Source organism: Ictidomys tridecemlineatus, chromosome 7 (assembly GCF_052094955.1).
Source record: "Ictidomys tridecemlineatus isolate mIctTri1 chromosome 7, mIctTri1.hap1, whole genome shotgun sequence".
Classification (NCBI taxonomy): Eukaryota; Metazoa; Chordata; class Mammalia; order Rodentia; family Sciuridae; genus Ictidomys; species Ictidomys tridecemlineatus.
In genome coordinates, this window is record NC_135483.1 from 154,587,572 (window position 1) to 154,601,237 (window position 13,666).

General features: G+C 31.7%; 1 protein-coding gene across 16 annotated transcripts in view; it reads left to right on the forward strand.

Annotated features, from left to right (window-relative positions):
* Gulp1 (GULP PTB domain containing engulfment adaptor 1) overlaps positions 1-13,666 on the forward strand; it is a 270,215-nt gene that overhangs the window by 231,031 nt on the left and 25,518 nt on the right. For all 16 annotated transcript variants that reach the window (XM_040294575.2, XM_078017716.1, XM_078017712.1 and 13 more), the window contains 2 exons: positions 202-339; positions 13,377-13,493. In XM_040294575.2, the coding sequence (XP_040150509.1) occupies positions 202-339; positions 13,377-13,493 (255 nt within the window). The remainder of the gene's footprint in view (positions 1-201; positions 340-13,376; positions 13,494-13,666) is intronic.

Below are 13,666 nucleotides of genomic sequence, written 5' to 3' on the forward strand. Positions count from 1 at the left end.
TTAGTTTAATCCTGAGTCAGAAGGTTCATTTACATTGCATGTTTGTTTAAATTTGGGGTATATGTAATTGTTAAACTAAAGCTTAACAGATGATTATTACACTTTTCAAGTCTTAAGTTATATGTTATTAACACATGCTGGTGTTTCAGAAAATAGAAAAAAATTGCCATCAACAGTATTTATTTCCATCTGTCTTCACAGGAAGTCCAACACAATTGCCAGCTTCATAGAATATCATTTTGTGCAGATGATAAAACTGACAAGAGGATATTCACTTTCATATGCAAAGATTCTGAGTCAAATAAACATTTGTGCTATGTGTTTGACAGCGAAAAGTGTGTAAGTATGCCAGATGTTTTAGGGTGGTTTGTTCCATTTTACAAGCCAGGAATTGCCTTGTTTCCGACATTAATAAAGTATTTGGAAGTGAATAAGGCCTGTAAATACTTAAGTACACTAATAGATTCATCCTGTCATGAGAATATCCTTCAGGATTTCATCTTTAACTAAATTCTTATGTTCATGAGGAAAAGCTTGCATGCAAATTTCTTTTGTTAGGACAACAGTCCTACTTGTGCTGTGCATTTATATCTCTTGTAATCAGTCATTTGTAATTTTAATCTCAAAAAATATTTAGCAATATGGACATAATGCAAAGAGTAATGGTGAGAAACTATTTTTTGTTGTTGTTGTTTTTTTTTTTTTAAGTTTTTCTAGAATGTGATAGATTTCATGAAGAATAGTATTCTAAGGTCCATGAAATAAAATCTGCATGGCTCCTTTAAAAAATTCTCTAATACCTTAAATATTTGGTTCTTGATGTCTGTCATTCAGATATTTAATGTAATGAAAGGTAGTAAGATTGTGTGTACATGTGAGTGTGCTTGCTTTGAATTTAATCTAAAATTCTCAGTAAGGCCAGTTAGGCTATTCCAAGAGGTAAATCAGGCAACCATTCATCAATTATCTGGAATCTTAAAGAAAATCCTGTGTCTTGCTTTAAAAGCATAGACTAATTCTAATCATAATCTAATCTGAGTTCTTCTGTGAAACTTAAAATATGTGTTGCAAGTGCACATTGCAGTCATTTTCTTCAATGAAGGAAGAATATTTATTCTCAATATTATTGGTTTAAAAAGGACATAAAACTTAGTTCATTATTTGCTATTTTCACTATCATATTGTGTCATTTATCTCTAGTGTTAGAGTGTGATCTTCTTGAGAACAAATGCCTTTCTATTTATATGTAATTTCTGCATCAGGTGGACCACAGATGCTCCATAAATTATCCTTAAGGAAAAACTCAAGATGAAAATTTACCAAAAGTAGCTCAAGTTTTTTTTTTCTTTCTGTATCTTTTAAACATTAGAGCTTTAAAAAGGCAAGCTAATGTGCTAACCTACTTGGTATAATAATACATTTTAAGAACCAGTGGATATTATGGAACATCTCATCTGAAAAATATGATTACTCATATAAACACTATTATATACACAAAAAGATATTTTGTATGAAACTCAAATTGCTTTTGAAATTTATCCTCTCGAATTAATGCATTACATTTACATATTTCAAGTGTTTCATAATCATGATTATTTGCAGATGTTTTTCTCTATGTGATTGGAAAGATTAAAGTTGATATTTGTTGAATATCTTCTGTGTGTAAAACATAATAACCTTTTACCACGTGCACTAAACAATTAACTCACTTGTCTTTCATTTCGTACCCATAAAAATACACTTCCTTGGGGTCCCCTGTAATGTTATAATCATAATTAATTATACATATCATACTTCTTTATATGTGTACACTTGTTATACCTTTCTATGATATCCATCCAAATCTGCTACTTGCTCATAAAATGTTTGCCAAAATGTATAGTCATATCTTTTAAATAGAAGACCTTATTTCTTCTCAATCATAAATTTTTATAATTGATTACTAGAATCTGTTCCTTTTGCCTACTATTCTTTTTGGAAATAGCATATCAAATTTAGTTTTTCTTGAAGTTTGACAATTTATTAAAGTGAAAGCAGTGATTCACAATCAGTTTGTGTACATAAGAATCGTAAGAGGTGACTTTAAAATATTCTTACATCTCATATAAAAATAGCAAGCAGTTGTGCTACAGGTAGATGCAAGCCTGGGTTTTGAAAACAAGTGTGCAAAATATCTCTCAAATCACAAGTTGGTATCAGCTTCATGAGCTCAAAGAGGAAATGTTTCCTTAATTTTATTGTATCATTCTCTATGAAATTTAATTGGCTCTAATTAAAATGATGAGTGTGATTTGATAGGTTTAAAAAATGTTTGATAACTTAATGGCATAATTATTTCCTCTTATTTTAACAAATCATGGCCAGAGACCTTTAGTTTCCCCAACTTACAAAGTTAAGTAGTAACAGAATCTGGACAAAAATCCAAGAGTTTAGATTTCCATCACTGTGTTTATCTATTCATGTTCATGAGTCTCACTCCTTCCATGGTGAACCGTCACTGAAGAGGGAGTGAACCTCTGTCCCCTCCAGGGAATTATGAGGCAGGGCTTTTCCACCCTCACTTCCCTGCTGGTGTGTGTCATAGGAAACCATCAAAAACAGAAGACTTAAATGTTTTCTAGAATTCATAACCTAGTAGAATCCAAAATATCCAAGATTCAACTGAGAACCTTTCTTCACACCAAGAAACAAAACCATCTTAAACTAAATGAAAAACAGTGAACCAATAGATTCCCCAATTCCGTTATGGCAGAGATAATAGAATTATAAGACAAAAATTTTAAAACTACCCACATAAAATGTGGGACAATGAACAATTACAAGCACAGCTGAAGAAATAGAAAGTCTTATTAAGAAATAAAAAACCTAAACAAAGAAATAGAAATCAGAAGAATTAGTGACTTGTAAGTCTGACAAATAGAAAATACCCATTCTAAACAGTTCAGACATAATAAGTAGATAATAACACACACACACACACACACACACACACACACATGAATGTGCCTGTCTGCATGCACACACACAGAAGGGCCCCAAAAGAAACAAAATGAAACAGAACCCGAGAGACCTGTGGGACTGTAACATAATGTCCAACATTTGTATGACCTTCCAGTCCTGGAAAGAGAGGAGAAAGAAGGCAGCTGTGCCTTCTAAAAGCACTCAAAGAAATAAATGGTTGGAAACTCCCCAAATTTAGCAAATAACGTAAACCTATACTTTTAAAAAATCCAGTGAAATCCAAAAAGTATTACTCCAAAATACTGTAGTTTTGGTAGATGGATAGATAAATAGGTCCATAGAACAGAGTAAAGAACACAGAAATAAACTCACAAGAGCTATTGGCAAAGTGTTTATCAGACAAAGGTCTAGCATACAGAACTTTTGACAACCTACAGTATAAAAATAATCAAATTAGAAAACTGGCAAAAGACTGAAAGATAAAACATTTTATTGAAGAGGATAGAAAATTGGCAAGTAGGTGCATGAAAAGATGTTAACAATAGTTATATATTGGGGGAATGCAAATCGATATGAAAACGAGAAGTAACTTACTACACAATTAAAGCTGCAATTAAAGTACCAAATGCTACAGACTCTTGGATAAAATCAGCCTGTCGATTTCATAGAAACTAAAAATGCAACTATCATATGCACTATTTGAAAAAAATTTTAAGAGAACCTAAGACTTAAAATGCTCACACAAGGGCTGGGGATGTGGCTCAGCGGTATTGCGCTCGCCTGGCGTGCGTGCGGCCCGGGTTCGATCCTCAGCACCACATACCAACAAAGATGTTGTGTCCGCCGAGAACTAAAAAATAAATATTAAAAAATTCTCTCTCTCTCTCTCCTCTCTCACTCTCTCTTTAAAAAAAAAAAATGCTCACACAAAAACCTATACACAAAGATTTATAACAGCTTATTCATAATGGGAAAAATCTACAAACACCACAGAAAATGGCTGAATAGTTAAATACTCTGGTACATTGTAATCATGGAACACTACGGAGCAATAAAAAGGAATGAACTGTGAATACAATAACAGCTCACTGATGACTTCCCAGAAAATAAGGAATGAGAAAATTCAGTTCTCAGAGCTTATGTGTTCCATGATTCCTGTTCTATAGCATTCTCAATGTTACTAAATCATAGAAATGGAAAATAGATTAGTGTTTGCCAGAAGATTAAAGAAAGTCTGAGAACAAGCTGTAAGAGGGTATAAGTACAAAACAGCAAGATAAGAGATAGAATTTTTGCATTTTGACTATTTATTGTCAACATCCTGGTTGTGTTTTTAAGTAGATTTTTGAAATATGTTACCATTGGGAGAACCCAGATATAGCATACACAGGACCTGTATGTGTTCTTTTTTAAATGAATCTAAGCCTAAAATGATCTCCGAATGAAAATTTTACTTAGAAAAATAAGTCATGGTCTGTTTGAACCAAACCTTTTATCTTATCTTAAATAAATACAGGCAGAGAGATTCACTGAAGTTCTGAGAATCACAAAGCTAGATAGATAGTAACAGAATCAGATCCATAAATTTTCAGTTTCCTTGAAGTTTAAATGTTAGTATGCTACAAAACTGGAATTTCCTTTACTGATAAGATCATAATATTATTAAGTTTAAGTATTTATACAACTTCTTTAGTCATTTCATTTTTAATAGTATGATTTTATGCAACTTTATTATTTTATTTTATGTAGTGCTGAGAATTGAATCCAATCCTAGTTCATATTAGGCAAGTGTTCTACCATGGAGGTATACCCTCAGCCCATTATCTCATTAAGTTTAAAAATAATATTACAGTGATTTCCAAGTATTTTTGAGACTATTATGAATGGAATAGTTTTCTTAATTTCTTTTTCAGTAGACTCATCATTGGAGTATAGGAATATCATTGATTTATGAGTGTTGATCTTATATTTTGCTGCTATAAGTTCATTTATGAGCTTTAGAAATCTTCTAGTAGAAGATTTTTTTTGGGGGGGGGGTTCTTCTAGGTATAGGATCATGTCATGAGCAAACAGAGATAATTTGAGCTCCTCTTTTCCTATTTGTTTCCCTTTATTTTCATTCTCTTGCCTGATTGTTCTGCCTGGGGTTTCATTGACCATGTTGAATAGGAGTGGTGAAAGTTGGCATCCTTGTCTTGTTACTGTTTTTAGAGGAAATGCTTTCGGTTTTTCTCCAGTCAGTATAATGTTGGTCTTGGGTTTGTCATATATAGCCTTTACAATGTTGAGGTAAGTTCCCTTATTTCCTAATTTTTTGGAGTTTTTTTTTTTTTTTTTTTAGTATTTCAAATAGGAATGGGTGGAGCACTTTTTCAAATGATTTTTCTGCAACTATTGAAATAATCATGTGATTCTTGACCTTCACTCTATGGGATAAATTGCATTTATTGATTTCTGTGTATTCAACCAGTCTTTCATCCCTGGAATGAAACCCAGTTGGTAATGGTAAAGTGTCTTTTAATGTGTTGTTGCATGTGGTTTGTGAGAGGTGAAGGACCTCTACTAGAAACTACAGAACACTAAAGAAAGAAATTGAAAAAGACCATAGAAGATGGAAAGATGTTCAACATCGATGGATAGACAGAATTAATAATGTCAAAATAGCTATACTACCAAAAGCTCTATACAGATTTAATGCAATTTCCATTAAAATTCCAATGATATTCCTTTTAGAAATAGAAAAGGCAGTTTTGAAATTCATCTGGACCTGGGCGCAACAGCACATGCCTGTAATCCCAGCAACTCCGGAGACAGAGGCAGGAGGATCACAAGTTCAAAGCCAGCCTCAGGAAAAACGAGATGCTAAGCAACTCAGTGAGATGAGACCCTATCCCTAAATAAAATACAAAATACTGCTGGGAATGTGGCTTAGTGGTCAAGTGCCCTTGAGTTCAATCTCTGGTTAGCCCCCCACCACCCAAAAAAGAAATTCATTTGGAAAAGTAGGAGACCCAGATGACCAAAGTAATTCTTAGTGAGAAAAATGACACAGCAGGCATTACAATTCCAGACGTTAAATTATACTACAGAGCTATAGTAACAAAAACACCATTGTATTGGCAGAAGAATGGGCATGAAGGCCAATGGAATAGAATAAAAGACACAGGGAAAAACTCATGTAAATAGAGTTATCTCGTACGAGACAAATGCACTAAAAACGTGTATTGGAGAAAAGATAGCCTATTCAACAAATGATGCTGGGAAAACTAGAAATCCATATATAGAAGAATGAAATTAGATCCCTATTGCTCACTCTGTACCAAAGTCAACTCAAAGCATATCAAAGATTTAGGATTTAGACCCAAAACCCTGAAACTGGAAGAAGAAAATATCCGTCCAACACTCCAGCATGTCAGCACAAGAATCAGTTTCCTAAACAAAATTTCTAAAGCTCAAGAAATAAAAAAAAAATCATAAGTAGTATAGCATCAAATTAAAAAGCTGCTTCACAGCAAAGGATAGCAGTACAAAGAGAGCCATAAAATGGGAGAAGATCTTTGCCACCTGCTCTTCAGATAGGGCATTAATATTTAGAATATAAAAAGAACTCAAAAAACTTAACACGCCAAAGAAACAAATAACCTAATCAATATATGGGCAAAAGAACTAAAGAGATACTTCTCCAAAGAAGAAATACAGTGGTCAACAAATACATGAAAAAATGTTCAACATCTCTAGCAGTTAAGGAAATAAAAATCAAAATTACACTGAGATTTCATCTCACTGTAATCAGAATGGCAATTATCAAGAATGTATATAATAATAAATGCTGGCAAAGATGTGGAGTAAAAGTACACTAATACATTGTTGGTGGGAATGAAAATTAATGCAACTGTTGTGGATAACAGTATGGAAATTCCTCAGAAAACTAGGACTAGAAATACCATATGTCACAGCTGTCCCACTCTTTGATATATATTAAAATCAACATATCACAGTGATGCAGCCACATCAATGTTTACAACAGCACAATTCATGATAGCCAACTATGGAACCAACCTAGGTGCCTTTCAACAGATAAATGGATAAAGTAAATGTGGCGTATATATACAATTAAATATTTATCAGCCATAAAAAAAGAATAAAATTATGGCATTTGCTAGTAAATGGAAGGGATTGGAGAATATCATGCTAAGTAAAATAAGCCAGTCCCCAAAAGTCAAAGTCAAATGTTTTCTCTGATATGCGGAAGCTAATCCAAAATAAGGTGAGAGGGAATAAAAAAAAGAAAAACAAACGAAAAGTGACAGGAAATAAAAGGAAAAGCAAATTTTATCAAAATAAAGGAAAGATCAATAAGGAAAACTTAGGGCATTGATTTGGATGAAAAAGGGACAGGAAAATGAAAGAAGAGTGGAATGAATCCGACTGAATATTTGCATGTACAGGCATGGATGCAGCAGGGTGGGGCTCAGCATAGGATGGGTAGTGTTGGGGACTGAATTGTAGTGAGTTAGGTTCCATGTTTCATGCTGTTGAGATTATGTCAGGGAGTATCCTGGTGTTGGATATAACTGAAAAGAATTTTTTAAAAGTACAACATATAGACTTAAAATAATATTAGAATACAGAATTCATTTTGATATGGTTGTTTTGGCTTCTTTATTATAAGCCCAATATTTTCACTGTAACCATTTAGGCTGTATTTTGATATTCTTTGTTTTCACAATTTTTCCAATGTATGCATTGGAATATATGTGTGTGTGTGTGTGTGTGTGTGTGTGTGTGTGTATAATATATATTTTTTTCTTTATTGGATACTGCTTCTCCCAATAAGTGGATGAAACTTTCACATCCCCTCCAGCTTAAATTTTTTAATGTGAAGTGCAATGTAAAATATGGAAAGGTGTAAAACTTCTCTTTTACCTGCTTAATATTTGTAGAAAAATTGTTCATTGTCCATAGAATCATACATTATTACTAGAAGTAATCACAATATGCAGTCCTTTCATAAGGTCAATTTGAGAGAAGTTGTTTATTATGTATTATTCAATAGTTACATTTTGTTTTCCTTTTTAAATTTTTGACACAAACTTTTTTTTAACTAAAAATATTCTTGCTCTTTGTATTTCATTACATTATCAGGGAATAAAGACGGTTTTCCTAGTTTAGTAATCCAACCTAATATAACTAGTTGATAATAAGGATCTGAAAGCTTATTGTTATTAAATATTTCCTTTTACTGCTGTATTCATTTCTTCAGTTTATGAAATAGCAAAATTTATATCCATGAATTAAGAAACAAATAATTTGGCTTATTCTGACACAAAGGCAGGAGTGAACAACTGTAAACCAGAAAAATAATTTAAGTTAATTAAATTGTCTGATATTCATTTCTATGTGATTACTATAATACTGACAATTTGATATTTTCAGCCAGGCGCTCAAATTTTGTGTAATTATTAGGAATACATAGGGCTACTGCCCTATATTGATCTTCCCACATTGCTAATTGAGTTAAAAAACTAACAGGGCCAAGGGGTGAGAGAGAAAAGGAGGGAGCATAGGGGTAAAGAAGATGGTGGAATGAGATGGATAAAATTATCTTGAGTACATGTATGAAGACACAAATGGTGTGAATATACTATATAAAACCAGAGATATGAAAAATTGTGCTCTATATGTGTAATATGAATTGTAATGCACTCTGCTGTCATATATAACAAATTAGAATAAAAAATGAATAAATTTTAATAACTTAAAAGTTACTTATTGTTTCTCTTTTTACTTTTTAAAATAATTTAAATCAAGAACCATGAAATTTGTCTAAGTGTAATTCTCTTATTATATATTCATATCATTAAATTCCTTATTTATGAGTCAGGAAACATTATTTGATTTTAAAAATACAATTTTGTAGGACTATGACATATTTCCCAAATAATAAGTTGTTGTAGTTATTTAGAGAATCTCCTTTTTTTGAATTATGAGATATGCATGAAGCCATTTTTATTTTTTAAATTTCAATTGACATACTTTGCTTTATGAACTATTAAAATTAAATTATAGTTAGAAAATTTTAAAGTTATTTATTTTGATTTGAGATCTTTTTCTGTGATCTGATATTATGTATAACCAGATATTTTATTCTAATAACCAGTGAAGCATCAGAGTATGTAATTTCTGTCATAGGTATTTGAATATGATTTTAGTTGAATTCCGAGGTTTATACTACATAAAGTTTATTGACTAAAATACACTTTTTGTAATGTAGAAAACCAGTGTGACATACTAATAAAGACATGAACTTTAACATTATTGAGGCAGAAACTCAAAATACTGTTCCATATTTCATAAGTTATTTCAGAAGGCAGATTTATGTTTCTTAAAATGTTTAGCTCTTCATCTCTATGTTAAAAATAGATTTCATTTAAAGAATATTGTAGGGGAAAAGCGATTGTGACTGCAGATATAAATTGTTTTACATAGTTGTGAACACAATAGATTATATTTTAAGATTATTGTTTTAAGTTAATATCACTCATATTTAATGTGATACTGGTGAAATTAATACAGCTGAAATAAAGGAATAGAATATGTAATACGGAGTTCCAGACTAAAAAGTTGCTATAAATCAAAATTTAGTATCATTCTACACTTAGAGCGTATGTGAACATGTACATACACATAAATAAGTGCAGTGCTTATAACCTTTATCTAGAATGATAAACTTCAGGCATTACATCCACAAAGGTGGCAAGGGCAAAGGTGAAGGTTAGAGTTAAAGAAAACTTTTTAAAATTTATTTGCAATGCTATGCTGCTTTACAAATGTATTCAGGGAATTAAAGAAAAAAATGGTGCTAGTAATGATTAAAGAATCCTATTAAAGGTGTCATAATGATTAAAGGACCAATATATGTTCATGTCTTTTTCTATTAGATTTTCTGTTTCATTTTTAAAAATATAATAGAAAAAGACAAATTCACAATCATATCACAGTGGTAATTTTAGAAGAAATTTGAAATTACCTCTAATATGATAAAACAAATGGTCATGAAAATAAAAATTTAATCTTCAAAGACATACCAGAGTCGGGGGGGACGACATAAAGTTCCTGATTTCAAAACTTACTTTAAAAAAATTTTTATCAAGCAGAGTAGTACCAAGGTAATGGTAGACAAATAATAGCAATATTGTAGAGTCCAAATATATCCAAACATATAGTCTATTTTATGAAAATATGAACAGATAATTAATTTAAGAAAGTAGTCTTTTGACAAATAGTCCTAAAACAAGTAGCTAAGTATATTTTTAAGTTACAAAGAATTTACCCCTACTTATGCTGTGTAAAAATAACTTAAGGTGGGTCAACTTAAAAATGGAAGTTTTTATATTCTTACATAGCACTTGCATTTTTCACAATATTGAAAAATACATGTGAGTTTTGAATTACAGTGATTTCTTGGAAATGATCACAAAAGCATTAAACATGTCTAAAAGATGCATTGTAGTTTATTAAAAATAAGAATTGTATGTTAATCTATAAACATTACTAACACCTTAATAGAGTGTCACTAATCCTAGTAAAATGACTCAAGATAAAAAGACTTAATGTCTAATGTTGGTTAGAATGTGGAGCAGCTAGAAATCTCTTACTCCTGGTTGGAATGTGAAATGTTATAATTACTTTGGAAAACCATTTGGCAGACTCATCCTATGATAGAGTAATTTTTACTTTCTAGGTATCTACTCAGAAACATGTCAACAAAAAGATTTTTCCACGAATGTTTGTAGTTTTTTATTTATAATAACTAAGTACTGGAACACCATAAAGGTTCTCCAATAGGAAAATGGATAAACCAGTTATAGTCTATACATAACATGAAAAACTAAATCAGTAATAAAACAGATGTGTTATTGAAACATGCAGTGTGTATGAAACTCAAACACATTGCATTATTAAAAGAAGCCAGACACAAAAGAAACAAGTACTGTTTGATTCATTTTTTATTGATATTTAGAATAGGCAAAACTGACCATGGTCATGGAAATTAAAGCAGCAACTGTCCATAATAGATGGGATTTGACTAGCAGTAGGCACAGAAGACTTTCTAAGAGGACAATATTTTATGTCTTAATTTATATGGTACTTATATACATTTATCAAAAAACATCTGATTGTACAATTATGATGTGTACATTTCATGGTATATAAATTTTATCCTCCTACACTTCCCCCTCCAAAATGTATATGTATATGTATACACAGGTGGTGTATTGTATACACAATTTGGAGAATCAGACATTTTGGATTTGAACTCAGGTTTCTCCACTCACTGAGATATTAGGCAAGATATTCAACCATAGAGAATTGAAGTTTTATGCTCCATATTGTAGAGATAATAATCTCATGTCAGAGTCATTATGTGAATCAAAAAAGGTAATATATACAGAATACTTACAAGATAGTTTCATGCTTCGTAAGTGTAAGTATTTGTTGTTATAAAAAGAGAATATGATTGTTAAAAAGTCACTATCATAAACAATATGAAGTGGACTATTGTTAATAATCTATCATCAACATTATCATTTATAGGATTGTTGTATACACAGTGAGAATTTGAGGATAACACAATGACATTGAAACCATGATTTATTTATTTATTTATTTATTTATTTATTTATTTTTAAAGAGAGTGAGAGAGGAGGGAGGGAGGGAGAGAGAGAGAGAGAGAGAGAGAGAGAATTTTTTTTTTAATATTTATTTTTTAGTTCTTGGCGGACACAACACCTTTGTTTTGTATGTGGTGCTGAGGATCGAACCCGGGCCGCACGCGTGCCAGGCAAGCGCGCTACCACTTGAGCCACATCCCCAGCCCTGAAACCATGATTTAAAAAGGAGAAAATAAATCACAATGAAATATAAATATTTTATTGTAAAATAAAGTAAAAACATGTTACCCCAATTTTTTACATTAGAAATAGAAAAATATGTTGAGAATCACACAACCTATCATTATCACTTTCACTACTTTTAAATATTACATATGATCCAAGTATGTGCCACAACTAATTTCTTTCCTTAAATATTTTTCATTGACTTGAATAACTAAGCATACATAAGTTGGTATCTGGCATTTTCATTTCATTAGTATTTTTATTGTAACTTATCATAGTTTATTTTTTTGTCTTTTCCCTACATTTTTGTAATACAACTGGGCCTTCTATACAATTTTATGTACATATTTCGCATGTTTTAGTTAGCTCAGTTAAGCACTATAAATATTTTCTCATAGCTAAAGCTCTCCTTAAACAAATAGTGAGCTCCAAAAATGATGTTGTCAATTAAATAGTCTAAGCTTTAATAATAGATTGTTTTTTTACACTAGATTAATCATAGTGTATCATGAAGTATTAGAAATTCAGTAGATTAATTAAAGCATAGTCTTTTCAATACTGTTTCTATCAGTTTTTCTGTCATTAAAACATTATACTTGTCTTCTTCAATATGTTTGCCATACTTTTATTCTAATTTTTTAAATGTTAACATAGTAAATAAATATATTTTTTAATGTGGACTTCATGATAGACTCCATGAAAATTAGTGAAGATACGAATGGAGAGAGAATGAGTTGGTGGACTTTCTGGTGGATATTTTTGGCAGTTTCTAGGTGACGGATCATAGATGGTAAATTATTTACCAGGATGAATTCAGATGACAAATATATTTTGTTCAATCCACCTTGCTTTACAAAAATACAAATGGTTCGCTTTCACTTAAAATTGGGAGATCTCCCATTACAATTCGGGTTTCTGACCTCATCTTGCATACTTAAAACCTGACCGTTCTGGATTGGAATTATTCATTTCTACTAGACAAGGATTAAGTGGAACTGAACAGAATTTGCCTCATTTAAAGATTGTGCTCCTCAAGTTTTCCACAGACTCCACCCAGGTGGCCTCATTCAGGTTACCTGCTCAGCATTTAGCCACATTTTCTCACTAGGGAAAGAAAAGAACAGAGCAACAAGAGAAATCGCACTTAGCATTGTTTTTTCATTTAATAGGCACTGAATATTTGGGGAGGGGAGGAAAACAACTAGGAAAAAATACAATAAAAGAAATAAAAAGTCATAAAGAAGGAATTCTCGCTTCTAAACTCAATAGCTCTTTATGTGGTTCATTAGTGGCCTCCTCCACCCCCACACGTAATTGTCCTACTTGGGTAGGCATTGAATTAATGTTAGCATGGCCCCCTTCACTTATTTACTCATCCCTGTCCCTATCTATTGCTCCTTTGAAGTACCTCCTATGAATGTCTTAGAGTACCTCATGTGAGTGTGTTCTCTTAAAGTACAGTTTGAGATATTATGATTAAAATGCAAATCTTTTTTGTTTGATTTTTTGGTAAAGGCTGAAGAGATAACTTTAACAATTGGCCAAGCATTTGACCTGGCATACAGGAAATTTCTAGAATCTGGAGGAAAAGATGTTGAAACAAGAAAACAGATTGCAGGGTTACAGAAAAGAGTGAGTAAACTAAGCTTGTTGTTTCACATTTGTATGCTGTAAGTACAGGGAAGCTTGCATATCATCAAACAAATTTAGAAGGCCTGCCATTAAATTTCCCCCACACTGATTGGAACTGCTTTCACTGTGTTCCTATAATTTTTCATTCCTGATCCCCTGCACAGTTTTTAACT